Below are 27994 nucleotides of genomic sequence, written 5' to 3' on the forward strand. Positions count from 1 at the left end.
AAGTCTTGTACCCCACACATGCAGCTCACCTAAAGCTGTACCTTTACAAAGAGCCAAACCAAAACCAGCTGCCCGTCTTTTATATAACCTCAGGGAGAATCTCACAAGGGCCTGTGATCCTCCTCTCCCTCTGCAAAGGAAAGTTTAAAGGCTCCATCTCCTGAAGGTCCCATTTGCTTACAGCTGCTTTGATACAAGAGGACAATAGTTGTGTCCAGCCTTGATGAAACAGCTATACTACAGTATTTCAGGGACAACACTGTAATAGTATGAACTTTTAAAAGTTGAGTCACAGCAGGCCACACCAGTCAGAAGAATAGGTGTGTGGCCTGCCTGACAGGTGAACTGCTCCACCCCCAGATCAGGTCTCAAAGACCCAGCCCACTGCCCCTCCCCATGTCCTACCATCTCCCCCTCCTGCTGCTCTGCCCCCGGCCCCAACTCTGGTGGACTTCTGCTGTCCAGGAGCAGGCCACGCCAGTCAGAAATACAGACAGGTAAACTTAGGGACAAGAGATGGACAAGAGATCATGCCTGCCACCAGAACCACAGAGGCAATCCACCAGCAGACTGCCTCCAGTCACTCAGTGCCCACAATATCCTTCCTCATTTGTAAGTCAGTTATCACTTTAACTTAAATAGCAATGGAAGTCATGGGGGAACTTCAGGTGAGGTTTCATTCCTAAATATGTGATGCTGTAGGCACTATTTGCCCTGATTTTTCTCCTATGTGCTAGAAATTTCTATAGACCCTGGAGTGGCTCTTCTCAGAGTTGAATGTATAAGGAAACTTCCACATCTTGGCTCTCTCCTAACATTCAGGATGGGACAGTCTCCCCGTTCTCCATTATACCTTTCTCTGAACGCAGTTTTCTTAAAAACAGTGACCTTGTTTACTAAAGGGATGAAAGCAGGGGCTCCCCATATGTGGAGGGAGAACCCATTCTTTCCGGTGGTCAGGCTCTCACTTCTAAGGGCCCCTCTGGCACTTCTCAGAGCCATGGTGGTCCACAGTCCACCCACATCCATTCAGTAGGATGCCAGAGCAGAATTTCTAATGTTGAGATATAATTATTAAAGCACCAGAATCCCCCAAATTTAGGGTTTGTCTAAAGGCGTCCTTGTGTGAGAGTGTGGACTGTTCCTCCTCTGAGGTGGAAAGGACGTGGGAAAGGAAGAGGGGAAACACTCGTGTTTTGAGTGGAGGAAAGCCTCAAAGGTGTTGTTTGGTAGTAGAGAGTCATCAGCTGGCCTTGATCAGTGTCATAGCCTACCAGTGGATCACAGAGGGAGCCAGCAGCATCTTGGAGCCAGGCCCAGCAGGACAGAAACCAGCTGCTGGGGGTCACATGCTTGGCAGTCAACAAGAGATGCCAAAAAAGTTTGTAAAGCTTTCAAAAGCTGAATAACAGTGAGAAACTGAGTGCGGTGGCTCATGCCTGCAATTCAATGCTTAAGAGGTTGAGGCAGGAGGATTGCCATGAGTTCAAGGTCATTCTGAGCTATAAAGCAGGACTCTTACTCAGAAAAACAGAACAAAAATAAGGAAATTATATTTGCTGGTTGTGGTGCTGCATATCTGTAATAATAGCCTTGAAAGACAGAGGCAGGAGGCTCAGGGATTCAGAGCCAGCCTTGGCTAAATATTGAATTTGAGGCCAGCCTGGGCTGTGTGAGAACCTGTTTCCAAAAAGTCTAAGTCACCATCACCACCACCACCATCATCATGAGATCTCAGTATGAAGAGTGGCCACAGTACAGCGGTGCTTAAGGGCATGGTCCTTGAGGCCACACTGTCTGGGTGTGGATATGAGTCACAGATCCTTCCCTGTTAGTTGTTTTAAAAATTAGCTTATATATGTAAAATGCATACAAGAATATCTGGCATACTGTGAACATTCAAAAAGTATTCACTATTATGGTGATGATTGAATTTCTTTTCCTGGGACCACAAGGGCATAGTTGTGAAACGAGTAGGAACCTAAAGACTGGAGTGTTGTAAAATACTATTTTAAAGTGTGTTATTTTGCTTACGTTGCATTTGTTTAACTCTGTGAAGCCGTGCTATTGTGCCTGTCTAAAACACCTGATGGTCTAATAAAGATCTGAATGGCCAACAGCCGTTCCAGCAACTGCCCAGCTCCCAGTGCCTTCCCAACATCACTTTACCTCTCTTAATGTGTCAGTTAGGTAGCCATTACCAAACCCTGCTTCCAGACAATTAACTCTGGCCCCAAACAAAACAGCAGACGTGTGGCAAAACCAGGCTTCAAACATGGGTGTGAACCCAAAGGTAAGGCGTACAAACCATTCCACCTTCATCTCCGTCCGCTAGACGATTCGGGTAGGTGAGGAGAAAAGGCTTAGGCGTTGAGAGGTGTAAAGGCAGGGGTCAGTACTCGGCGTCCCGTAAATGATGGCCGGAAGTGACAGGGAAGTGTAAACTTGGCACTGAAGTCCTGGGGAAGGGAAGTGTGTTTTCCAAGTGTGTAGCAAGAGGAAGTGTGGGCTTGCAGCCATGGCTTGCGTGGTCCACCATTCTGCTGAGCTGTAGCTTGGTTGTCCAGGCGGAAGGTTTGGGCTCCTGTGAGGAAGTCAGAGGCTCCACAGGAAAAGGACAGTGGGAGATGAGACTAGAGTTGAAGGGTGCGGTGGAAGAAGCTGAGGTCAGAGAGCATCCCAGGTCACTGTGTGTCGGAGGCCAGTTGATGGCAGGATGGGAGACGGCTCTAGCCCTAGAAGAGAAACCGGGAGGCTGAGGCAAGCTGGCGGTGCGGGTCAGGGACAGGCTGGACACTGCTGTCTTTGCTCTCAGGAGAGGGAGTTAGGAGTTTTTCATGCTGGGTTCCAAGTGGAATGTCGAGGGAGCAGGCCCAACTGCAAGCTTTCCCGCCCAGGTGTGGACCACACTGCAAGGCCTCTGCCTTGGGTGTTGGGGAACTCAGGCTCTACCAAACAGCCCGGGAAGCAAAGTGCTGCCTCCCAGGACTCTGAGGTACACATGATGGCAAGATTGGGAGGGACAAGAGTATGGCCACTCTGTGCACTGTTTCATAGCTGGGCTGTTTCATCGGATCCCTGATTATTCAAGTCATGCTTGGTGAATTTCTGAGATGCCAAATTATCCAGCAAGTGGGCTCTGAAGAGGGTAATTTGGGTTGGGGGGTGGGCCAGTGAAGCAATTCCCCACGAGTCAACTGTCTTCTAAAGTTGTTGATTAGTTCCTTTTGACTAAAACCCATTTTTTTTCCAAAGTCATAATTCTAAAATTTTTTGTGGGATGTGGAGAAGGGAAGAAGGGTTCACACTCATTGATTAATTCCAAACAGCCCTGGAAGTCAACGGTAAAAACAAAGAATGGGGTACAGGGAGAAGAGGGAGTGCTTTCAATAAGAATGAGTGCTTCCAAACTTTCCTGTGTCTGGGAACCACCAGGGTCTTGCTGAAATGAAGAGCCTGGTCCAGTGAGGCTGGGGAGGGCGGAGGTTTGGTGTGTTCAGCAAGCACGGAGCTCATGAGCTGCTGTTGTGGACCATGCTCAGGGTGCTGAGTTTCTTCCCACCGTATGGAGACTTAGAAGTTAGCTTCAGAAGATGGGCTGCCTCGGGGGTCAGCAGGCTGATGTCAAACCTATGAAAGCAGAATGGACATCAGGCTTATGTTCACAGACATTTGTGAAGCGGTGAAATTGAAAGTTTAAATCTTGCTTCTACTACATCTTAGCAATGAAACTTTGGGCAAATCATGGGTCATTGCTGATTCTCAGTTTCCTGATTTAAAAAGTAGAGATAGTTAAGACCTGCCTTGCTGACTGCCCACAGGATGGTTGTAAGGATTGAATAAAATAATGTAATGAACATGCCTAACTAACCAAAAGCACTTCAGGTGTGTAATCAGTATTACTATCACTACTACTGTGTTATGTGAAGTTAAAGAAACCTCCCCTTTTCTCTGTGTGTACAATGTGGGTGTGCAGATGTGTATTTGTTACCCACTTTGTTTTTAGTTCTTTAAAAATCAATCAATTAATATTTATGCATATGTACATTTTCTCTGGTGTGCATGTGGAGGGCAAAGGATCACTTGTAGGAATCAGTTCTCTCCTTCAACCATGTGGGTTCTGGGGATTGACTCAGGTCATCAGGCTGGGCGGCAAGTCCCTTTATCTGTGGAGCCCTCTTGATGGCTGTGGTGGTTTGAAAGAAAATGGCCCACAAAGGGAGTGGCACTATTAGGAGGTGTGGCCTTGTAGGAGTAGGTCTAGTCTTGTTGGAGGAAGTGTGCCACTGTGGAGATGGGCTTTGAGATCTCATATATGCCCAAGCCATGCCCAGTAAGACAGACCACTTCCTGTTGCTTGCAAGCCAAGATGTAGGACACTCAGCTACTTCTCCAGCACCATGTCTGCCTGCACACCACCATGCTACACCATGATGATAATGGACTAAACCTCTGAAAATGTAAGCCACCCCAATTAAACGTTTTCCTTTATAAGTGTTGCTGTGGTCATGGTGTCTTTTCACAGCAATTGAAACCCTAACTAAGACAATGGTCCCCACATTTTTTTTTTTTTTGAGACAGAGTTTCTCACTGATCTGGAGCTCTGGATTCAGTAGGCTAGGTTGTGTGGCCAGCAAGACCCAGAGATCTCCCTGTCTCTGTACCAACAGAGCCATCTCCACATCACCTCCTTGTAGCTTTTCACATGTATTTCTGTCTCACCCTTCTCTACCTGTTTGTTTTGTGGATCATTGGTTGTTTATTTTGAGACAAGATCTCATGTTGTAGCCCTGGCTGGCCTGGAACTCACTATGTAGCCTGAGCTGGCCTCTAACTGATGGTAATCCCCCTGTCATAGTCTCCCAAGTGTTGGGACTCTAGGTATGAACCACCTGCACCTTTTTTGCATTTCTTTTCCCCTTTGTTATTGTCACTGCTAAAGTACTTGAACCCTCCCCCTCCCATGATTCTCTGATCTCCAGTGAGCTCACCTGGCTGGAGTGAAGGGCTGGGCTCACACACAGCTGCCGGTGGTATATGTTGGTCCAGCCTTTAGAAGTTCAGTCTGGGGATTGGAGAGATGGCTCAGAGGATAAGAACACTGACTGCTCTTCCAGAGGTCCTGAGTTTAATTCCCAGCAACCACATGGTGGTTCACAACCATCGATAATGAGATCTGGTGCCCTCTTCTGGTGTGCAGGCATACATGCAGACAGAACACTGTATACATAATAAATAAATAAATTTTTTTAAAAAAGAAGAAGAAGTTCAGTCTGGGAGTAGGAACTGGAGAAATGGCTGGGCTGTTAGCACCTGCTGCTCTTATGAAGGTGTAGTGGAAGTTATCCTGTTCCTGCCCGGCTCCTGTGGCCCTCAGACCCAAGTAAACACACAGATGCTTATATTATTTATAAACTGTATGGCCGTGTGGCTCAGGCTTCTTGCTATCTAGTTTTTATATCTTAAATTAACCCATTTCTATAAATCTATACCTTGCCATGTGGCTTACCAGTACTTTATATCCTGCTCCTCATGGCAGCGGCTGGCAGCATCTCCTGACTCAGCTTCCCACTTCCCAGACTTCTTCTCTCTCTTTGTCCCACCTATACTTCCTGCCTGGCTACTGGCCAATCTGCACTTTATTTATTAACCAATCAGAGTAACACATTCAGAGTATACAGAACATCCCACAGCATGAAGGATTCGGGTTCTGCTCACAGCCTTCCATACAAACATTTTCTGTTTTAAAGTTCAATTTAGAAATATTTCTCTAAATCCTGAAGACTCTGTATGATACTAACTTTGATCTAATGATCCCAGTTCTAGGAAAGTGGCCTGAGTAGCTAGGGGTGCACTGGCCATGCTTGATGAGGATGCTCATTACTACATCATGCTAGTGAGGAACTGGAAACGACACAGTCGTCAACGTTGGGAAACACCAAACAAATACCAGGTCTAGCGACAGAAAGTGATAGGCCGAAATTGCCTTAGTGGTCAAGTCTCTGGAGGAGACCGTCTCTGGTTATTTGGACCTGAAATACTAGTGATTTTATATTCTCTTTTCTAGTTTTTGCAATGTGTGTATTACATAATCGGAAATAACTTACAAGCATAGAGTTCTGCCCCGATAACGGTGGTTATGCGTGTCTCTGTGATGCCCCTATTCTAGGGTGATCTGCAGACTTTGACATGAGTGGCACCCTTGGGAACAGTCCTTCCTCTGTACACTTGAAAAGGGACTCTCGGGAGCTTGCTTTGGGGTCTCATAGAATGGACAGCCAGCGTGGCAGGGTGGGAAACAGAATTAGCCACATGTGAGAGGACACTGCTGCTCTTGTTGACAGCACTCCTGTCACTGTCCTTGTAGCGCTGAAGTAATGGCTGTCACACCCGCAGCCCTCAGTAATGAGATGTCCCTGCAGATGAGGACAGTTGCCAAGGAACAACTGACTGAGAAGAACAGTGACTTTCTCCAAAACGTCAGTGTGACTAAAGGTGTGAAGTAAGTCAGGGCTGAGCTCACAGGAGCCACTTCTGGGGACCTGCCTAGAGACTTCCTGAGGCCAGCAGGAGGCAGATAATGAGAGATTTCAAGTTCAGAGTCAGGGTGGATGTTTTCTTCTCCAATTCATCTAATTTTAACTCATAAATATCTACCAAAGTAATCAGGCAGAACTGGCAAGACTTGATTTCCATTTGGGAAGTTGGTTGTTTCATGTTGATTACTTCATGGCTGCCTTATCGATAGTTGCAGCCATTTAGAATGCATATTAACAGTACATTAGTTACATAATCATGCGTTTACCAGTGAGGATGGAATTGGGCCCTTAACTAGGCCAATGGGTAGCTCTTGTTGCTGTTGATTATATTTGAGATAGTGTCTCACTGTGCAGCCCTGGCTGGTCTGGAACTTAAGTAGGCCAAGCTGGCTTTGGATTCAGAGAGATCTGCTTGCCTTTGCCTCCCAATTGCTAGGATTAAGGATAATTTCCATAAGTGTATGGATGCCAGGGTCCTTTCCTAAGTCTGAGTATTCGTTACTCTTCTCTCTGTGACAAAGCACCATGACCAAGGCCGTTTATAGAAGAAGGAGTTTATTGGGCTCACAGTTCCAGAGGGTGAGTCCCCGGTGTGGAGCAGGGGCAGCAGGCGGCAGACGCATCTTGGACTGCCAGCACACAGTGGGGACAACAACCTGGAAAGCCCACTCCAGCTACACACTTCCTCCAATGAGGCCACACTCCCAAATCCCCCAAGCAGCACCATCAGTTAGGGACCAAGTTGTCAAATGTCTGAGACTATGGGGACATCTCCTTCAATCCACCAGCACAGAGTAGGTGTGAAGTGTCCCCAGCCCATTTCTGGGCTCAGGGTCCACAGACATGGAATTACCTACTAAAGACGTGCATTGTAAGGTTGTTGTGATTCGTTTTTTTTAAATGTGTATATGTGTCATATATATGCAGTTTAGTAAAATATTAACAGCTTAATAGGAGATGGGCAAAGGGCTCTAAGACTGTCGCTACACAGGAGAGAAGGACTGGGCTGTGAACACACAGGGAGGAACTGCCTGTCCCTGGGGAAACACACAGAAACTGCCTGTCCCTGTGCTCACACACACACACACACAGACACAGGAATTGCCTGTCCTTGTGCACACACACACACACACACACACACACAGACACAGGAACTGCCTGTCCCTGTGCAAACACACACACACAGAGACACAGGAATTGCCTGTCCTTGTGCGCACACACACACAGAGGAACTGCCTGTCCCTGTGCACACACACACATACACACACACACATACACACACACACACACACACAGGAACTACCTGTCCCTGTGCACACACACACACATACACACAGGAATTGCCTGTCCCTGTGCACACACACACACACACAGACAGGAAGACGTCCATTATAGCACTGCTTGTAACATTATTTCCCTGGGGTGCTATTGGGACTGTTCAGTTGGTAAAGTGCTTGTCACACAAGCACGAAGAGCCATATAGAGTGTGACAGCGCTTACCTCTAACCCAGTGCTGGGAGACAGAGACTGGGGGAACCCAGGAGTTTGCCTCGCCTGCCAGCGAAGTCAAAACAGTGAGTTCCAGGTTCAGCGAGAGACCCTGACTCAAACAATAAGATGAGTAATAGAGGAAGACATCCATGTTGATCTTTTTGGCCTTTGCACACACACATGTACACAACATGGACACACACACACACACACACACCAGATAAAAAATGATCATACTACCCCAACACAGAGTCCTGCATATAAAGCAGTCCTTATGTACTAATATGAAGTGGACTTCACATAGGTTATTACAAAGGAACTTCAGAAGGAAGTATATACATGTACTTTTGTATAGACCTGTAGAAAGTTGCATGCTTGTCATACCCTCTATGGAAGAATAAAGAGTAAAGAATTAAGAACATTGTAGGTGTACTAAATATTTAAAACTGTTTAAAGGTGGCTTCGTGTGTTTGAACACTTGGTCCCAACATTTGGTGCTGTTTTGGAAGGCTGTGGGATCTCTGTGAGACCCAGCTGGAGGAAGTGGGTTGCTGGGGAGTGAGCTTTAGAGGCTGGAGCTGGGTCCTTTTCCTGCTGATCTCTGCTTCCTTATTGCCAACTGGATGTGAGCAGGCATAAGCTACCTCCCCCGTATCCTCTTCACCATGGTGGACTGTTCCCTTTACTGTTCCTTCTCAGGAATTGGTCACAGTGATGAGAAAGGCAACCAGTATGTCTTAGTTTCTTTTCCCGTTGCTGTAGTTAAATAACAACAACAACAAAAGCAATCCATGGCAGAGAGGGTTTATCTTGGCTCACAATTCAAGGCACAGTCTGTATCGATGGATAAATCAAGGCAATGGTCTCTCTGCCTACCCACCCTCTGGAACCTGTGTTTTTGAGGCTTCACTCCTTGCTGTTTCTTTACTGTTTATCTTTCCCACACATGTAAATGCAAATAGCAGCAATTTGGAATTTGGAATCTCATTGATAAAAATATATGGATTCAGCCAACAAATACTAATGCAGCTCTATTTCTCTTCTGCAAAATGCACTATATATGACATTATTCACCAGGACAAAGTCAGTACGAGGGTAGCAGATGTTCCCTGGGGCTGGGGAGTGTCTCGTGGGTCTCCATTAAAAGTGTGTAGAACAGAGGACCAGGCCAGACTCCCATGGTGCAGTAACAACCTCTATCTGCTTTGTGTCGTCTGCAATTGCTAAGGGAAATAGTCAAAATGGAGCACACCTCGGACAGACCAGAGGAAAAAGACAATTTTTCGAAAAACCTACAGACTGATTTCCTTCACATGATGGACACTAAAATATGGGTAAGCTAAGCTGGGCCTGATGGTATATGCTTGTAATCCCAGTCTTTGGGCGGTGAACATAGGAGAATGATGAGTTCAAGGTCAGCCTTGGGTACAATAGACCCAAATACAAGCAGACCAAAAAGAAAAAGGAGTCAGAGAGACATAAATGTCATAGCAGGTAAAGAAATGACCTCACCTGTGTCTCAAAGCAGGAAGAACATGCCAAGGCTTTCCTCTTCATAGGTCTAACACTGCAACCGAGAGAGGCAGGCATGACACTGTTTCCCGGACACTGCTGTCTACACACAGGGTCTTCTTAACTTTCCCACGGACCCCTGTGCCTTAAGTCATTTGTGTCTGTGAAGATCCGTTATCACTGGCATAGGCCACCTTAGAGCAGATGTTATGTGTAAAATCATCCCCTGCCTGAATGTCTTCCAACAGAATTCATTCATTCGGCCTTGATTCCATCTCCAGGGGGAATCCCTCCTCTTCCTGCTTTCTGGTGTGTCTAGGCTTTCACTGGCTGCGCCTGCTCGCTGCTGTCTCTGTCTCCATCTCCCTGCACCTGTCCCACAGCTATGCCTTCTCCTCTGTCTCACATGAGGGCCTTCTCGCTGGATTTGAGAGCTGCCCAGATAATCTATGATGACCTGATTGCAAGCTCTTTTAACTCAGTGACAAAGTTTACAAAGACTTTTGTCCAAATAAGGTGGCATGTACTGTGTTGAGACACGGGCGTGTGTTCCTGGTGCCAGCAGTTAATCCGCTGTGTTACATGAATGTTGGTGAGCCATCTGCATGAAGGCTGAGAGCATTTCCAACCTGCCTGTGCCCCCTCAGGTCTACTTGAGGGTACAGACTGCTTTCTGAAGAGCGCTGAGGTGTGTGCAGTGGCCTTGGCTGGGGTTTACGCGGGTATCTTGGTGAGGAACACCTCTGTTCTGCCTACCCCAAGCTTTTCTCTTTCCAGTTTAAAACTTGTTTTTATTAAAGCACAGTTTTGCTTAAAACTTCCTCAAAGAACTATTTTATGGTAAAGTTAAAAAAAAAAAAGAGGTGCTCTAAGGTAAGTTGCTGTCATTTTTCAGTCATTTTTGCATGTGTAGTGTTGAAATGCCAAAGAATGACTTTAGAATAATGTGGTGATATTGTGTCCCCCAATGTATTGTGCACCCTAATAAACTTATCTGGAGTCAGAGAACAGAACAGCCACTAGATAGACATAGAAGCCAGAAAATGGTGGCACACACGCCTTTAATCCTAGCATTCTGCATGCAGAGATACCTCTGGATCCCTGTGAGTTCAAGGCCACACTGGAAACAGCCAGGCATGGTGGCACACACCTTTAATCCCAGCACTTAAGATCTCAGGTCTTGCTTGGGAAAGACACATGCCTTTAATCCCAGGAATTGATAGCAGGAAACAGAAAGTTATATAAGGCTGAGGACCAGGAACCAGAGGCTTTTTAAGCTTTTAGCTTTTAGCAGCAGTTCAGCTGAGATCCATTTGGATGAGGACTCAGAGGCCTCCAGTTTAAGGAAACAGAATCAGCTGAGAAATTATTGAGGCGAGGTGAGGTTAGCTGTGACTTGTTCTGTCTCTCTGGTCTTCCAGCGTTCACCCCAATACCTGGCTCTGGGTTTGTTTTTATTAATAAGACCTTTTAAGATTTGTGTTACAGAATTAAAAAAAAAAACAAAGGAAGAGAGCGGGGGAGAGATAGATAGAGAGAGAGAGAGAGAGGGAGAAGGGACAGAGAGAGGGAGAGAGAGAGAGAGAGAGGGAGAGAGAGAGAGAGAGAGAGAGAGAGGGAGAGAGAGAAGGGACAGAGAGAGAGAGAGAGAGAGAGAGAGAGAGAGAGAGAGAGAGAGAGACAGGAAGAGAGGAATTCTATGGACTAAATACAACAGAGCAGTCTATTTCTCTCAAACCCTTTGCCATAAGATAAATAACAAGAGATCACAGAAGCACAGAACAACGGTCAGTCATGTTCTTACAGCTGCACCTTAAAATTGTTAGCATTCACAGCATTCACTTTATCTTTGTGTGTATAAATAGATGCACTTTACTGAGCCACTTAAAAGTAGGACAAACATAACAACTTGTCCCTGTTGCCTTCAGAAAGCAGCTCTAAAAATAAAGATTTTCTTCTATGTATCCAAAATACTGTCAGCACATCTAAAGAAATCAACAGTTTGACACATAGAGGAGTCTAATCTTCTCATTCTCTCAATATTCCAGTGTCCTCAATTATGCCTCAAATGTTTTTAGAGCTATGTCATTTTTAAAGATTCATTTGTGTATTTTATGTGTATAAATGTTTTCTCTACATGTATGTCTGTGCATCATGTGCATTCCTGGTGCCCTCAGAGGCCAATAGAGGGCGTCAGATTCCCTGGAACTGGAGTCACAGGTGATTGTGAGCTGAGAACTGAACCTAGGTCCTAGAGCTGTACTTTTCTTTTTTAACTAACATTGGAACAAGATCTATGCTGTGCACTTAGTATTCATAGCTCAGTAGATTGGCTGAGTACGAAACACTTGTATTTGGCCTTTTGTGATATTGAGGGCTCCCACCCTTGTTTTGTTGTGGCCTTGTTATGCAGCCCAGGCTGGCCTATAACTCACTATGTGGCCTAGGCTGGCCCAGACTCACTGTGTCAGCCAAACAGGCCTCATACTCATGGCAGTCTCCTACACCAGCCTCCTGAGGGCCAGGGGTACAGATGTGCACTCCTGACTGTCTGGTGTTGAGTTTTTGAAGAGACTAGAAGAGCTGTGTCATTTGAGTCAAGTTTTGGAGTCCATGATTGGGTGCATTTCTACTGTTCACCCTAAAAACAACTCTTCCTAGGAGGCTGGTGCTGGGAAGCCTACCCCAGCCTGCTGCACGGCAGAGGCCTTGTCTCCCTATCTCATCCATGCACTAGAAGGCAGGGGGCCTCGACAGGCTGTGTCAGGTAGGGCTGAAGGAGCCAGGATCTCTCAGGATTACCCATTTGTTCTACTTTTCTTCCATCATCGGCTCATGCAGGATACGTTGGAGCAGGAATCTAAGCACAGCCAGGACCCACCGAGCAATCCGGATGAGCAAGAAGTAACTCTTGTTTGTGAAGACCCTCAAGTATCACTGTCACAGTTTTCAGAGAAGAGCACCCCTGAACCGTAAGCTTTGACATGACCGGTGGGGAGCACTGAGTGATGTGGGGGAGAAGCTTATTAAGAAATTCAGAGAAAGCCTGTTGAGCCATGCAGCATCCATGTGCACAGGGACGGGCCCACCCTGCCCAGCGAGACTGAAGAGTCAGCCAGTCCTGAGCCGAAGACACTGGCAGAGCCGCCAGGCCTTTTGAGTGTCCTTGGATTTGGAGCTGAGAACTGATGCACATCTTAGAAGTCTCAGATAACTGCCTCCATGTGAAAATCATCCCAAGAACCATTAAAAGCCTGCCGCGAAGCCCTGTGTGTCACCTCCCATTGTACACCTCTCCTCCCCTGTCACTATCCTGACCTAACATTCATTACACAGAGGGGGGTTTCAAAAGTGTCTATTTTAGGGCTGGGGCAATAGCTCAGGAGTAGAGTACTTGCTTAGTGTGTGTGAGGCCCTGGGTTCGATCCTTAGCATTGAGAAAAATACGTATTTTTTAAAAAGTATGTGTATGAATGTTTTGCCTGCATCATGTATATATGTACACTGCGTGTGTCCCTGAAAAAGTCAGAAGAGGTTATCAGCTCCTCTGTCCCTGGAATTATGGATGGTTATGAACTATCCCATGGGTGCTGGGAATCAAACCCAGGTTCTGTGCAAGAGCAACAAGTGCTTGAAACCAATTGAGCCAATTCTCTAGCCCCATGTAAAACTTTTAAGAGCTGGACATGTAGCTCTGTGGTAGGGTGCTTACTTGGTGTGAGGTCCTGGGTTTGAATCTCAGTAACACACATACATATTTTGCAGGATTATTTGCTTTATCTAGGCTTTTAAAGACCTGTTTATACAGATAAATAAATGGCCACCTGGCCCATTTTGATGCTGGGAAACACATACATAGATCAGCTTGTCAGTCAAAGGAAGAGCGTTTAGAGCTGTGTGAAGTGTTTTCCACTTCCTACCTTCCAATGATCAGATTCTGTTTCTGCAGGACCCCAGAGAGCGCAATCCTCAAGCTGAGCTCCTGGAATGCAAAGATGGGTCTACAAATGAAAGAACTTGGAGCTGACCACGTTGACTGGTTGGAGAAGATCAACGGCATTATACAAAAGATAAACAATACAGAAAGCACAGTGAAGAGGTAAATACTCGATACTGGGGTTGGCAGGAAAACAGTGGGATGCCTCATAGCTTTAAAGCTCAGAACATTGTGGGCGCATCAGTGAAGTCTCAGGGCAAGAAGCAGAGACCCAGGGCTGGAAGTCAACATCCCAGGCTTACATCAGAGCTCTATGAGTCTCTCCCTCTCAATGATTTCTCCCATACACTCTTTATTTAAAACTGAGTTATTTATCAAAGAGATGCACACAGGTACCCAGTGGGTGTGCATACTTTCTCTCTCTCTCTCTCTCTCTCTCTCTCTTTCTCTCTCTCTCTCTCTCTCTCTCTCAACTTATTTTTATCATTTTTACCTATGTGTGTATTATGCATGTGGGTACATGCATGTAAGCACAGGTGCCCAGGAGGCCAGAAGCATCAGATCCTCTGGAGCTTGAGTCACAGGTGTTTGTGAGCCTCCATATGGATCCTGAGAAAGCAGCATGGCCTTTAACTGCTAGCCATCTCTCCTGGGCCCTGCAGGGTCTCATGTAGCCCAGGCTAACCCCAAGCTCTGTGTATCTGAGCAGAATTTTGAGCTACTACTCCTGCCTCCACTTCCCAATTATGGAATGTCCTACCACAGCCTGTATTACGCTGGGATTTGAACTCAGGTCTTGATGAATGCTAGGCAAGCACTCCACTGAACTACACCTGCATTAGAGAGACTGAGTTTGAATCCTGATGCCCGTTTATTGGGTGAATCAATCAACCTTTCTAAGGACTTGCCTTTCCTCATATATAAAAAGTTACGGGCTGGAGATGGCTCAGAGGTTAAGAGCACCGACTGCTCTTCCAGAGGTCCTGAGTTCAATTCCCAGCAACCACATGGTGGCTCACAACCATCTGTAATGAGATCTGACACCCTCTTCTGTATACATAATAAATAAATAAAATAATCTTTAAAAAAAAAAGTTACTAATGGTACCCTCGTCACTGGCTTATTTTGAGGCTGGTACACAGTCAGTAATGAACAAACAGAAGCTCTTACTGAAGATCAGTGTCTGAAGACTTGAATTTCCGTACCACGTTCCACCCTCTTTGCTAGCACAAAGGCACTGCATTCCTAGCTGTTTACCTGTCACAAAGTGTCTGTTCATACACACCCCATCCAGGTGGACCTTCCTGTCCTCCAAAGCATTAAAAAGGATCCAAATCCCACACAAATGTATTTTCTCTTTTTAAATTAAAGTATAATTATATTACATGACAATTGTGTTTTTTAATGTAAGGTCCTGTGAGTTTCACAAATGCATATAGTTATGAAAGCAGCACCGTGAGGACACACCTTGATCCATCACAAAATCCATTATTTCCTTCTTTCCTTGTGTTTGTTTTAAGACTGTGTCTCATGTAGCCCAAGCTAGCTTGGCACTCCTGATCCTCCTGCCTCCATCTCCTCAGTGGGATTAGGTGTGCACCACCATACCCAACATGTTGCTGAGTTGAAGGTTCGTGATACAGTCTGGATGAAAGTCCAGATACTCAAAATTTGGATTTTCAAACGTCACTGTCCAGGCTGTGGCTACAGCTCAGTGCCTCTCTGCACAAGTCCCTAGGTCCAATCCCAGGACTGGAGAAACAGCTCTTTCCCAGCTTGTACTTTTTCTTTCCACACCTTCAACAGCCTCTCTCGAGAAGCTGACACTCACATCCCCTTTGTGCCCTTCTATGTAGAACAGCACTTCATTTCTGAAAGATCGGAAATCTCTCCCATGTTGGATAATTGTTTTCTCAGCTCACAGGACTTAGTTCATTTCTTATCTGTTTGTAGCCTGTTAACTGAGGTGATATCCCTGGAAAACCAGTCTGAATATTTGGAGGACCCTGATCAGGAAACAAACATTGAGGTAAGCTGGGTTCAGACTTCAGCCTCCACCTCCCTCCAAACAGATCAAAGCTAGAGGGAAAACATGCTTCCATCACAGACTGCCAGGCCCCTTCCTCCAGGGGACACCGATTCCCCTGTTTGATGATCAGAATCCTGAATTCCACTCGGCTTCCCTCCTCATAGTCTTGATGCGCTCTTCATGAGGACACAGGCCTTAAGGAGACCTGTCTGCCCAAATCTCAGAATCTCAGCCCTGCTAGTTCAGAGAAAACATCTAGGAAATGGGAATTTGTTAACTGTGTCCTTAGAAATCAAGAGCTGACTATGTGGCCTTGGATGACTTCTTGATATGTTCTTGTGTTGTTTCCAAATTTCCAAAGCATCTTATTTCTTTATCTCTTTATGTTCTTAGAGATACTTCTCAGAGAAAGTTTTTTTCCTTTAATGTTTATTTTTAATTTTTTATTGTAGTTATGTATTTATTGTGTTCTCTGTGTGTGCATGCATTGAGCATATATGTATTTGTGCATGTGTGTATGCGTGCATGTGTGGATGTGTGCATGTGTGGATGCATGCAAGTATGTGTGTGTGTGTGTGTGTATGTGTGTGTGTGTGTGTGTGTGTGTCTGTGCATAAATGGAGGTCAGAGACAACTTGCCAGGTTTTCTCTTTCTACCTTGTGGGGCCCAGGGATGTAAGTCAGGTTGGTACTTTTACCTGCTGAGCCATCTCCCTGATCTAGCTGTAAGTTGTTTTTGTTTTGTTTTGAGACAAGACTCTTCTCTTAAACATAGGTTGATCTGGGACTCATTATGTAGACTAACCTGTAGGCAGAGTTTTCCTGTCTCAACTACTAGCTCCAAAATAAACACACAGAGACTTAATATTAATGATAAATGCTTGGTCTGTAGCTTAGGCTTGTTACTAGCTAACTCTTACATTTTAAATTAACCGGTTTCTATTAATCTACATTCTGCTACCTGGCTTTACCTCTCTTTCATCTTGTAGCTCCTGTTTCTTCTCCATATCTGGATGGTGACTCCTCTGACTCCCTCTTCTTCTTCCCAGTGTCCTTAGTCTGATTTTCCTGCCTAATCTTATTCTGTGCAGCTATTGGCCAGTCAGCTTCTTTACTAAACCAATCACAATGACATATATTCACACAGTATAAAGGAATATTCCACACTAACCTTGTTAGTTTGTGCTGACCTTGAACTCTCAGCAAGGCAGCTGCATCAGTCTCCCCGGTGCTGTGAGCCACCACACTCAGGGAGACTTGTGTCTGAAGTGGGGACTTGAGATCACTGGAAAGGAGAAGGTGTCACACATTTGTATGAAACTGTGCTGGAGCTATGCAATTTTGTGTACATGCTAAAAGCAAAGCATAACAAATGCCACACATGAGCTTAAGAACCAGAAGCAGTCCTCCAATCGATAGACTGATAAGCCATATCTTGTGTGCACAAGGGAATACCATCCTGAAATAAAAAGGACTGAATATCTGATTCTCCCAGCCGCATGAGTGATCTCAGACACAGCTATTTGAAAGATGCCAGCTCAGATGGCTTCAGACTTCATGATCCAGTCATGTAACAAAAAGGCAAAACCATGGGAACAGAGGAATGGCGGGCAGTTGCTGGAGCTGAAGAGGGAAGGAAGGAGGCAGTTAAAAAATGACCCTGGAAGTCTGTCCTCCCAGCACCTGGGAGGTGGAGGCAGAGGATTGGGAGTCCATGCTCACCCTCCTGATAGTACAACTCCTTATTAAACCGAGTGATTTGGTGACTGGTGATGAGTTAATGTGGTACTAAATGAGGGTGAATATATAACCCCATATGTGACCACATGCCACTGATGGTTGCTGGCTGCTCAGGATGACCAGTGCTCCTGTTACTTGTATTGGACAAGCCCAATGCCTAGCTTGGGGTTCACTTGCATAGGGTGTGGCCAATCATACCTTTAAAAAAAGTTTTGTGTGTATGTGTCTGCTTGTCTGTATGTGTCCCATTCATGTAGTGTTCACAGAGGCCCAAAGAGGGCATCAGATCCCCTGGAACAGCAGTTACAGATGTTGTGAGCCACCATGTAGGTGCTGGGGATCACATCTGGATCCTCTACAAGAGCAGCCAGTGTTTGAACCACTGGGCCATTTCTCCTGCGCCACCAACTGTATCTTACTGACATAATTTGATGTTGGCTGTTATAAATCAACATATTATAAGGGGGGAAAATAACTATGAAATCTGACATTGGTGGACCATGCATGTGTTTCTCCTAAAAATTGTTTCTATCCTTATGTTATAGGAGAAGATCATAGGAATTAGAAAGCAATTAAAAGAAATGAACATCAAATTGGCCCAGGTAATGAGGCATCTTTATAAACCAGGAGGAAAAACAGCCCTTGAAAGCATAGACCTTAAAAGTCAAAGGAAGGGTACTCAGAAGTTAGCATTTGGAGGGAACTCATTGTTACTATGCTCGTTTTCAGAAGAACAATCCTGTGATTTCAAGAAGTGGCTCAGTAGTAGAGCTTTTGTGAGACATGTTTGAGGGATCTAGGTGCAATCTATAGCTACATACAGACACACAGACACACAGACACACACAGACACACAGACACACACACACACACACACAGACACACACACACACACACACACACACCCCAAAGTGACTCACTCTTAATTCCAGATAAAAAGAGCCGCTCTCAGGCCAGCGAGAGGACTCGGGGTGAAGCAGCTTGCCACCAAACCTGACGACTTGAGATTGAACTCTGGAATCCACACCATGAAAGGAGAGAACAGACTCCTGCGTATTGTCCTCTGACCCCAGCACATGTTCCATGGCATGAGTGCTGCCAGCTACAAATAAACAAATGGGATAAAAAGTGAAGAAAACATAAAAATCCACTTCTGCTCTTCCCTTCTCATTTATATTAATATCACATGGAGTATCACAGATGTACCATTTTTTTTCTTCTAACAAGTAACACATACTTATTTTGGAAATTAAAACAATATGAAAGTAAGTCACATAAAAATGGAAAACAGCTGGTTATGGTGCCACACACTTTTAATTCTGGCACTTGGCGGGGCAGAGGCAGGCAGATCTTTGTGAGGCCAGCCTGGTCTACAGAGCTAGTTTCAGGACAGCCAGGGCTATGTGAAGAGACCTTGTCTCCAACAAACAAACAAAATCAAAAAGAAGGACCTAGACCCTTCAAAGATAAGCACAGTGAACACTTTTGTGTGTTTATGTTCTTCTAAACACCACATTGATTTCCACACTGAATAATGTTGTCGTCAGATGCACCTGTCTTGAGCTTGCCTTTTCCCAGGCCACTTTTCCTCAGAATTTCCAGTGCCAGGGAGATGTCATCTTTGGTCACTGCTGTACAACTTGAGACTGATGTTGAAGTTTATTAGCCTTGTTTTCTTGGGCAGTTGGGATTTTGTATATGAGTATTTACCCCATGAGAAACTGAGCCTCCAGAAGTCCAGTCCTGGGGTGACGGCCGTGGCTCAGTGACTGTCACACACAGGGCCCAGGGTTTGACCACCAGCTCCTGATAAACCAGGCTTGGTGGCACACAAGTGTAATCCCAGCTCTTGGGAGGCAAAGGCAGGAGGATCTGAATTCAAGTTCATGCTTGGCTGCACAGAAAATTGGAGGCCAGCCTGGAAGACGTGAGAGCCTTTCTCAAAAAAAAAAAAAGAAAAAAAAAAAGAAAAAAAAAAAAGAACAAAAAGCCTCCGCCTGCTGCTGTCAGTGCGCCTTTAATAATCAAAACAAGACTATGCATTCTCTCCTAGACAGTCTGCTGGAGATTCGGGAAGCAAATGGGAGAGGGCTTATCCCACAAGTCACTCCTGCCTGCTGAGCCAGAGCCCGGATATTCAAGCTGATGTGATGAGATCTTACATTGATACCTTAGAATTTTTTTTTTTACCTATTTAAAAAAATACTTTATTTTCTCATAAACCTACTCTTTCATCAGCTTCTATCTTGATGGAAGACTTTTGTTTTTAATAGTATGTGAATGGATGGTTTTACCAGCATGTATGTCTGTGTACCACATACATGCAATGCTCATGGAAGCCAGAAGAGTGTGCTAGATTTCCTGGAATTGGAGTTACAGGTGGTTGTGAGCCACCATGAGGGTGCTGAGAACTGAGCCCACATCCTCTGCAAGAGCAGCCAGTGTCCTTAACTGCTGAGCCATCTCTCTAGCCCTAGATTTTTTTTTTTAGATTTATTTATTTATTATGTATACAGAAGAGGGCACCAGATCTCATTACAAATGGTTGTGAGCCACCATGTGGGTGCTGGGAATTGAACTCAGGACCTCTGGAAGAGCAGTCAGTGCTCTTAACCTCTGAGCCATCTCTCCAGCCCTAGCCCTAGATTTTTAAGGAGCATAAAAGGTGTAACAAACAGAAAGAATGGCTTACTAGAGGCTGTTGTATAAACTTATACTTTTATCTTATTTATACGTATATGTGTGTACTATGCATGAGTGTGTGCATACATATTTGCATGGGCACAGGTGTGTGTGCTGGTGCCTGTGCGTGTGTGTGCAAGTGCATGAGGCCTGAAGTTAATGTCAGGCATTTTTCTCAATTGCTCTCCACTTTATTTTGAGGCAGGGTCTCTCACTCATCCAGAGGGCTCTAGTCTGGCTAGTCTAACCAGTTGGCTCTGAGATGCTCCTGTCTGCCTCTCAGGCAGCTCCCATGCCTGTCCTGCTCCTATGTGGGGTCCGGGCATCTGAAATTTTACCCTCATACTTGCAAGGAAAATGCTTCATCGACTGAGCCAACTTCTCAGCCCCTAAATTTATTGATTCATTTATGTATTTATTCATTTTTGAAACAGAATCTCACTCACAGCCCTGGCTGGCCTTGAACTTGCAGAGATTCGCTTGCCTCTCCCTCTGTGTGCTGGGATTAAAGGCAAGCACCCCTCTACTGGGGGATTTATACTTACAAAGGACTGAAAATAACCCGTGTTGATCTTGGCTCTTCCTCTTGTAATATGCAGTTCATGACCTGATCCGTAAACAGTTTGCCTCACGTTTGCTCCATCACTGTTTTCATTCATTTGCTTTTGTGGTGCGGAGCACGGAGCGCAGAGTCCTGTATGTGGCAGGCTAGCGTTGCACCACTGTGCTGCAGCCTCAGACGCAGAAATCCACTGTCACGGAAGCTGCCACTGAGTAAACGTGCCACTGAGTAAACAGCCACTTTGTATGTGGTGCAAAAATGAGAGATTTTATTATATATAAACCAGAAAGACGTGCTTGTCAGTGTACCCAGACCTGTGGATGTCTTTTCAGGTCGACGCTTGCAATGAAGCCCGTGAATTAAAGGAGAAGCTCATTGAACAGATAGAGGTGAGATGCCCCAAGTTCACCTCTCCAAACAGGTCAGTTGGGTTCCAGCTAAACCTGGCAGTTCTTTCACAAAACTAAATTACACCTCATTCTGGTCTCTGGCTGGTCACATGTCTTCTTTTCCATCCCTCAGGCCTTGGGCCAAAAGAACCCTGATGGTTTCTGGTGTGTCTCACTTTACTCCTCTGCCTCTCACCTCTTAGTCATCTGTCCTCTGTGTCTACATGTTCTGAATTCTGCAAGGTTCAGTGCAAATGACATCTCTTTCCCAGACCTCTCTTGTCTCTCTTACCCAGAGAAATAAGTTCATCTCTGAGTTTCTTCCCTGACACCTTAGATGTGGGGGGAAATGTGAATGTGTGGCTGAAACAATTAACAGATGGGTTACTACCCTGCTATTCAGAGGTGCTGGCTCATCAGTGTCCCTGGGTAGGTGGTCCTCACCCCACCAAGCCTCAGCCACACTCCTTAGCATGCCTCTCGCTCTAATGTACATGGATGTTTAGTTGTGTGTTGTTAAATTTTCTCCCCAGAGCTTTTATAAGGAAATGAATGTACTGAACACTAAGCTGGAGATGTACCACACGCAAGGAAGGGAGACAGACTCCCACAGCTCTGAAGACTCAGATGCAGAGCAAACAGAGCCCCTGCTTCCCGAGGCTTCGCCAACCCCTTCAGGGTCACACACTCCTCCCTACTTACTCCCTGTGTGGTAAGTAAGGAAAAGGGGCTGGCATGGGCTGGACAGACTTATCCAGTGTGATCAGGAGTGGCGGCACGCACCTTTAATCACAGCACTCCAGATCAGGAGTGGTGACATGCACCTTTAATCACAGCACTCCAGGGGCAGAGGCAGTGGATCTCTGAGTTCTAGGCCAAATTGGTCTACATAGTGAGATCATGTGCATGCATATGTGCATGTGTACCTGTACATGTATGTGTGTGTGTGTGTGTGTGTCTAGCTTCACAACACAGAAACTATTTTAAGACTCATTGGATATCTTTAGGTATAGACTAAAATGTTTTTTGTAAATTTTGTCTGTTAATTGAAGTCACAGGATTTTTCTTATTTTAACTATACATCTATTGTATCAGGAAGTCTATAGGCATAAATAGCTTTCTAATTACTTTAGATAAATCTGCCTATATGTAATACTTCTATTTTACCTGTATACAATATCTTTCTAAATCATTTTGAGATGTGTGCAATGTAGGGGACTGAACACAGGACCTCACATATGCTAGGCAGGTGTTCTATCACCAAGAAACATCCACAGTACCTATATAACTACATCCTTTTTAAAAATTTAAAGTTTTTAGATTTATTTACTTTATTTTGTGTGTATGGGTGTTTGCTTGCATGTATGTATGTACACCCTATGCATGCCCGGTACCTAGGGAGGTCAGAATGGGTGCTGGGTCCCTAGAACTGGCGTTATAGATGTTGTGAACTGTCACATGGATGCTGGGGACTGAACTTTGCTTCGCTGAACCATCTCTCCCGCTCCTCCATCTACCAGTTAAAGAATGGAATTTACAGACTCTGGTTACCACCTCCACAACAGGAAACCACTGATCAAGCAGATCTGACAACTTTTGTTTGTTTAACAAGATTACTCCCTCACTCTCCTTTAAAAGAAAAAATCACTTTGCTGTTAAGAACTCGCAAATAAAACACAGCCAGATTAAGGCAGCCATTCAAACAAACACCTGCCTAGTCCCAGACCCTGTGCATGTCAGCGAGCCCCTGTCCAGCTGGAAGACACTCAGAAGCTGTGGGGCTTAGGGGTTTACCCCTCACTATTATATTTTTATTGACTTACTAATCACAAAAAAAGGAAAAAACTATGACAGAATCAAAGCTAGAGAGACAATTAACTTTATATCCTCTTTCATGACTCATGGCTTTTTTTTTTCTTGCTTTTCAGGACAGGGTTTCTCTGTGTAGCTTTTGGAGCCTGTCCTGGAACTCATTCTGTAGACCAGGCTGGCCTCGAACTCACAGAGATCTGCCTGGCTCTGCCTCCTGAGTACTGGGATTAAAGGTGTGCGCCCAGCATGTCCAGTGACTCATGTCTTTTACTTGCCATTAATCCTTCCTTGTCACCCAACATTACCCTTTTTTAGGGTCCTTTCTAAATTCCATACAGTACCACATTTACAGACGTTTACATATAAACATGGATACATTACAGATGAGAGAACATTTTTTTCTTTGTGAGATTGCTTGACTCTGCTTAATAGTGTACCTCCTCAGTTCATCCACTTTCCTGCCAAGTTCATAATTTCAGTTTTCTTTACAGCTGAACAGTATTCCATAGTGTAGATGTACTGTTTTCCTTACCCATTTATCTGTTGGTGGACATCTAGGTTGTTTCTATTTTTTTGCTACTGTAAATAGTGCAGCAATAAACATGAATATGCAAATGCCCTGTGGTAGGATATGGAGTTTTCTGGGTGTTCATTGGGGAACCTCTACCTTATACAATATTGGAGACATACTGATGAAAATTTCGAATCTTCTCTTTTGAGACATGGTCTCCTTATGAAGCTCAGGATGGCCTTGGCAGGATCCTCCTGTGTGAGGCTAGGGCTCAGTGCTGGGATTTCGGTGTGTATCACCATCCCTGGCTTAGTTTCTTAGTCCTTGGATCCCCTTATAGAGCTGACACACCATCTTGAAGAAATAGTCCCTTCTCCGAGAAAAGACCTCCCACTCTTCCTTTCCAGCCACCAACTCAGATAGAATCCTCAGCAACCTGTTTTCTGGAGCATTTCCAGTTGTTGTTTTTGAAGGAGACCGCTGCACAGTGGGAGCTCCCTCCCAGACCCCAGATTAGGCACAAACCACACCCAAACACCTCTCTTCACAGAGATCCTTTATTAAACCGGGAAGAAAAATTAAAGTGGCTGCAGAAAACAGCAGCAGATGACCTGCAGGTGTCATTTTTAAGAGGAGAAAAGGGGAGGTCTGTGTTAGAATGGACTAGGACACAGTGGTAAAGGAGACAGGGGATGAGGGAGAAGGGGGAGGGGACAAGGGAAGGGTGATTTGTTCCAGAGGGACAAAGGGCTGCCTGTGGATAGAGGGGAGACAGATGTGACTCACAGGCAAAAGGCGGTTTATAAAGGCCTAAGGGGAAACCCGTATTAGGACGAGGTGTTTAATTTTAATTGGGCATGTTAATTAGGTGAACCAAAGGGGGCTTTTGTTGGCTGTACTTTGGTAGTCAGCCCCAGGAGGAGAAAGTGGCCAAATAAGGGGATAGACTTTGGTGGGTGGCTTTGGGAATATGATCTAGTGGTTTTTGGCAAGGCGGAGGGAATGGGGGAGACGGGCAAGGCTGCCAGAGCCACACACTCTAGCGGGCTGGTGTCCCTTCAGTCTTTAACTGTCTTTTTGTTACCTGCACCTTGTGTCCCTGCACCTTGCACATTATCCTGCCATGGAGCCCACATCATATTGCAGTTCAATTGTTTCAATTCTTAAGACTATGAACTATGACACTGGGATCTTGTCTTTATCATCTTGGGACATACACCACCATGCACAGGAAATGTCAGATAAGCAGTGACACTAGTGAAAATGGTAATGACCTCAGAATATTCTTCTCCATAGCATCAATAGGTAGAGAAATTGTCAAGAATCAGGGCCAGAGAGAAGGATGTGTAAAAGTGCTTGCCACTGAGCATGAGGACCTGAACTTGATTCTCAGAACCCACATAACAAGCCAGTTCAGTGGCATGCACCTGCAACCAGCATCCCCACCACAAGATGGGAGTTGAGGATAGGAGAATGTCCCTGAAGCTCATGATCACCTCCCCTGGAGTAATCAGCTCTGAAGAATGTCTTGTAACAGTTTCCTCCAAGATTGAAGCATTCTGTCCTGCAGGGAAGCTCCTTAAGCAAGAAGGTCAACAACTCAACTAGCCTTAGGAAGTCCCTGAAACTGACCAGATTCAGCAGGCCCCTCCTTGCCAGAGTAAACAATAAAAACTGAGAGTCGCACCCCTCATCTCAGATGGAAGGAAATTGGGCTAAAAAGACTCAGACAAGAACAGCGGCCTGGAGGAAGCAGAAGGCCCCCAGGCTGCCAGGAAGGGGTTTAGACTGTCTGCGCACCTACACACCACCCGAGGCTGCCAGGAAGGGGTTTAGACTGTCTGCGCACCTACACACCACCCGAGGCTGCCAGGAAGGGGTTTAGACTGTCTGAGCACCTACACACCACCCGAGGCTGCCAGGAAGGGGTTTAGACTGTCTGAGCACCTACACACCACCCGAGGCTGCCAGGAAGGGGTTTAGACTGTCTGAGCACCTACACACCACCCGAGGCTGCCAGGAAGGGGTTTAGACTGTCTGCGCACCTACACACCACCCGAGGCTGCCAGGAAGGGGTTTAGACTGTCTGAGCACCTACACACCACCCCAGGCTGCCAGGAAGGGGTTTAGACTGTCTGAGCACCTACACACCACCCGAGGCTGCCAGGAAGGGGTTTAGACTGTCTGCGCACCTACACACCACCCGAGGCTGCCAGGAAGGGGTTTAGACTGTCTGAGCACCTACACACCACCCGAGGCTGCCAGGAAGGGGTTTAGACTGTCTGCGCACCTACACACCACCCGAGGCTGCCAGGAAGGGGTTTAGACTGTCTGCGCACCTACACACCACCCCAGGCTGCCAGGAAGGGGTTTAGACTGTCTGAGCACCTACACACCACCCGAGGCTGCCAGGAAGGGGTTTAGACTGTCTGCGCACCTACACACCACCCGAGGCTGCCAGGAAGGGGTTTAGACTGTCTGCGCACCTACACACCACCCGAGGCTGCCAGGAAGGGGTTTAGACTGTCTGCGCACCTACACACCACCCGAGGCTGCCAGGAAGGGGTTTAGACTGTCTGCGGCACCTACACACCACCCGAGGCTGCCAGGAAGGGGTTTAGACTGTCTGCGCACCTACACACCACCCGAGGCTGCCAGGAAGGGGTTTAGACTGTCTGCGCACCTACACACCACCCGAGGCTGCCAGGAAGGGGTTTAGACTGTCTGCGCACCTACACACCACCCGAGGCTGCCAGGAAGGGGTTTAGACTGTCTGCGGCACCTACACACCACCCGAGGCTGCCAGGAAGGGGTTTAGACTGTCTGCGCACCTACACACCACCCGAGGCTGCCAGGAAGGGGTTTAGACTGTCTGCGCACCTACACACCACCCGAGGCTGCCAGGAAGGGGTTTAGACTGTCTGCGCACCTACACACCACCCCAGGCTGCCAGGAAGGGGTTTAGACTGTCTGCGCACCTACACACCACCCCAGGCTGCCAGGAAGGGGTTTAGACTGTCTGCGCACCTACACACCACCCCAGGCTGCCAGGAAGGGGTTTAGACTGTCTGCGCACCTGCACACCACCCCAGGCTGCCAGGAAGGGGGTTAGACTGTCTGCGCACCTACACACCACCCCAGGCTGCCAGGAAGGGGTTTAGACTGTCTGCGCACCTACACACCACCCCAGGCTGCCAGGAAGGGGGTTAGACTGTCTGCGCACCTACACACCACCCCAGGCTGCCAGGAAGGGGTTTAGACTGTCTGCGGCACCTACACACCACCCGAGGCTGCCAGGAAGGGGTTTAGACTGTCTGCGCACCTACACACCACCCGAGGCTGCCAGGAAGGGGTTTAGACTGTCTGAGCACCTACACACCACCCGAGGCTGCCAGGAAGGGGTTTAGACTGTCTGCGCACCTACACACCACCCGAGGCGCCTGTGGAGCTGCCTGTGCAGTGCGCTTCAAGTTCCCAGTTTTGTAAGCTGTCACCTGTGCTGTCTTGAGTCACTTCTGTTCCTGTAGGTAACCCCAATAAAACACACTAGTTCACCAAGTTGGACTTCGGTGGTATCCACATTTTCGGCTGTTGTGGTTTCCCTATCTGGAGGTTATAGACGTGTGTGATACCTCTCCCCAGGAAATGTTTTGTCTCTCGACACAGAAACAAGGGAGGTCTTATCTCAGCAAGGTGGAAGGAGAGACCTGGCCCCCCAAAGTTGTCCTCTGACCAGCCCCACCCGCCATGTGCAGCACGGTACATGTGCATCAGTTCTCACATACTCATGCACATTCACACACAATAATGTTTTAATTGTTGTAATATATATATATATATATATATATATGTATATATAACTTTTCCAGAATTTTGAAAATTAAGGACTTAGTATCCATAATGTATAAAGAACTTTTAAAATGCCAGGAAGAAGTACAGCCCAGATTTTAAAACGGGTAAAGGACTTGGACATTTCATCAGAGAATGTACACAGGTGGTCAGCCGCCATATGAAGAACTATCGATGGAACTGTCCGCTAGTGGAATACAAATCGGGACACAATGTGCGCAATAAGAAGCTGCTTTATACCCACTCTAGCTGCAGTATAGAATAATTTTATATGCCACTGCGTATGTCATCATGTGTTTGGTGACTGTGTACCATTTAAAATAAATATTACAGCAATACTTTGATTCACTTGATAGAAAATTAATGCATCTTTAAAAGTCGGTCAAAATCAGTGATTCTATAGTATCAAACAAAGGGGGCCCCAACTATACCTTAGAAAGCATGCAAGAACAAAGAGACGAACGCGGCCAAACGAGCGGGTGCGGGCGCATGCGCTGCTTCCCCCTTTTACGGACGGGACCGCGGTCATATGTCAGAGATCCCCCCACCCCACACACCTCAGGGTGGAGCTGTGGGGATGGAGGGGCCGCACCGTCCATGAGGCTCTGTTCCAGGACTAAACACACGTGTCTTCTTTGCTGTAGGAAGCACGCACTGAAGCTCTTCCTCATGGTCTATGTGATCACCATCACTGGCCTGTCGTGTTACACACTCTTTGTGGACGCCACGTTTCTCTTCGAAAGAGTGCTGCCCAGCGTGCTGGGGCGCCGCACCATGTGGGAGCTTCGGGAGATGATGGCGCCTTTCCTGAATTTGGAAGCAGAAGATTTGCTACCATCCTAAAGATCCAAATGCTACTGATACCCGACTCTCTTCTTCGCCAATAAATTTTACATGTTCCTATATTATAGCTGTTGGCTTGTTTTTCAAAAGATACCACT

General features: G+C 46.2%; 1 protein-coding gene across 3 annotated transcripts; it reads left to right on the top strand.

Moving 5' to 3' along the window:
• Window positions 1-2177: 2177 nt before the first annotated feature.
• On the top strand, window positions 2178-27958 carry Smco2 (single-pass membrane protein with coiled-coil domains 2). Of its 3 annotated transcripts, none has more exons than XM_059256378.1 (10): window positions 2178-2293; window positions 6368-6502; window positions 9259-9364; window positions 12384-12514; window positions 13492-13641; window positions 15433-15508; window positions 17794-17850; window positions 20825-20881; window positions 21415-21593; window positions 27698-27958. In XM_059256378.1, exons 2-10 carry the CDS (start codon window positions 6378-6380, stop codon window positions 27894-27896), a joined length of 1080 nt encoding a protein of 359 aa, XP_059112361.1. In that variant the 5' UTR covers window positions 2178-2293; window positions 6368-6377; the 3' UTR covers window positions 27897-27958. The 3 variants fall into 3 exon arrangements, with proteins under 3 accessions (XP_059112361.1, XP_059112360.1, XP_059112359.1); XM_059256376.1 differs by lacking the exon at window positions 2178-2293 and adding an exon at window positions 2854-2995; XM_059256377.1 differs by lacking the exons at window positions 2178-2293; window positions 17794-17850 and adding an exon at window positions 2853-2995.
• Window positions 27959-27994: the final 36 nt, after the last annotated feature.

Source organism: Peromyscus eremicus, chromosome 3 (genome assembly GCF_949786415.1).
Source record: "Peromyscus eremicus chromosome 3, PerEre_H2_v1, whole genome shotgun sequence".
NCBI classification, from domain to species: domain Eukaryota; kingdom Metazoa; phylum Chordata; class Mammalia; order Rodentia; family Cricetidae; genus Peromyscus; species Peromyscus eremicus.

What these genes read in the sequence shown, in the direction of transcription:
- Smco2 (XM_059256378.1), top strand. Translation starts at nt 6,378, where the DNA reads ATGGCTGTCACACCCGCAGCCCTCAGTAATGAGATGTCCCTGCAGATG. An exon ending in AGTGTGACTAAAGGTGTGAA is followed by an intron (nt 6,503 to 9,258) that starts GTAAGTCAGGGC and finishes GCAATTGCTAAG; the next exon opens with GGAAATAGTCAAAATGGAGC. An exon ending in TGAACATCAAATTGGCCCAG is followed by an intron (nt 17,851 to 20,824) that starts GTAATGAGGCAT and finishes ATGTCTTTTCAG; the next exon opens with GTCGACGCTTGCAATGAAGC.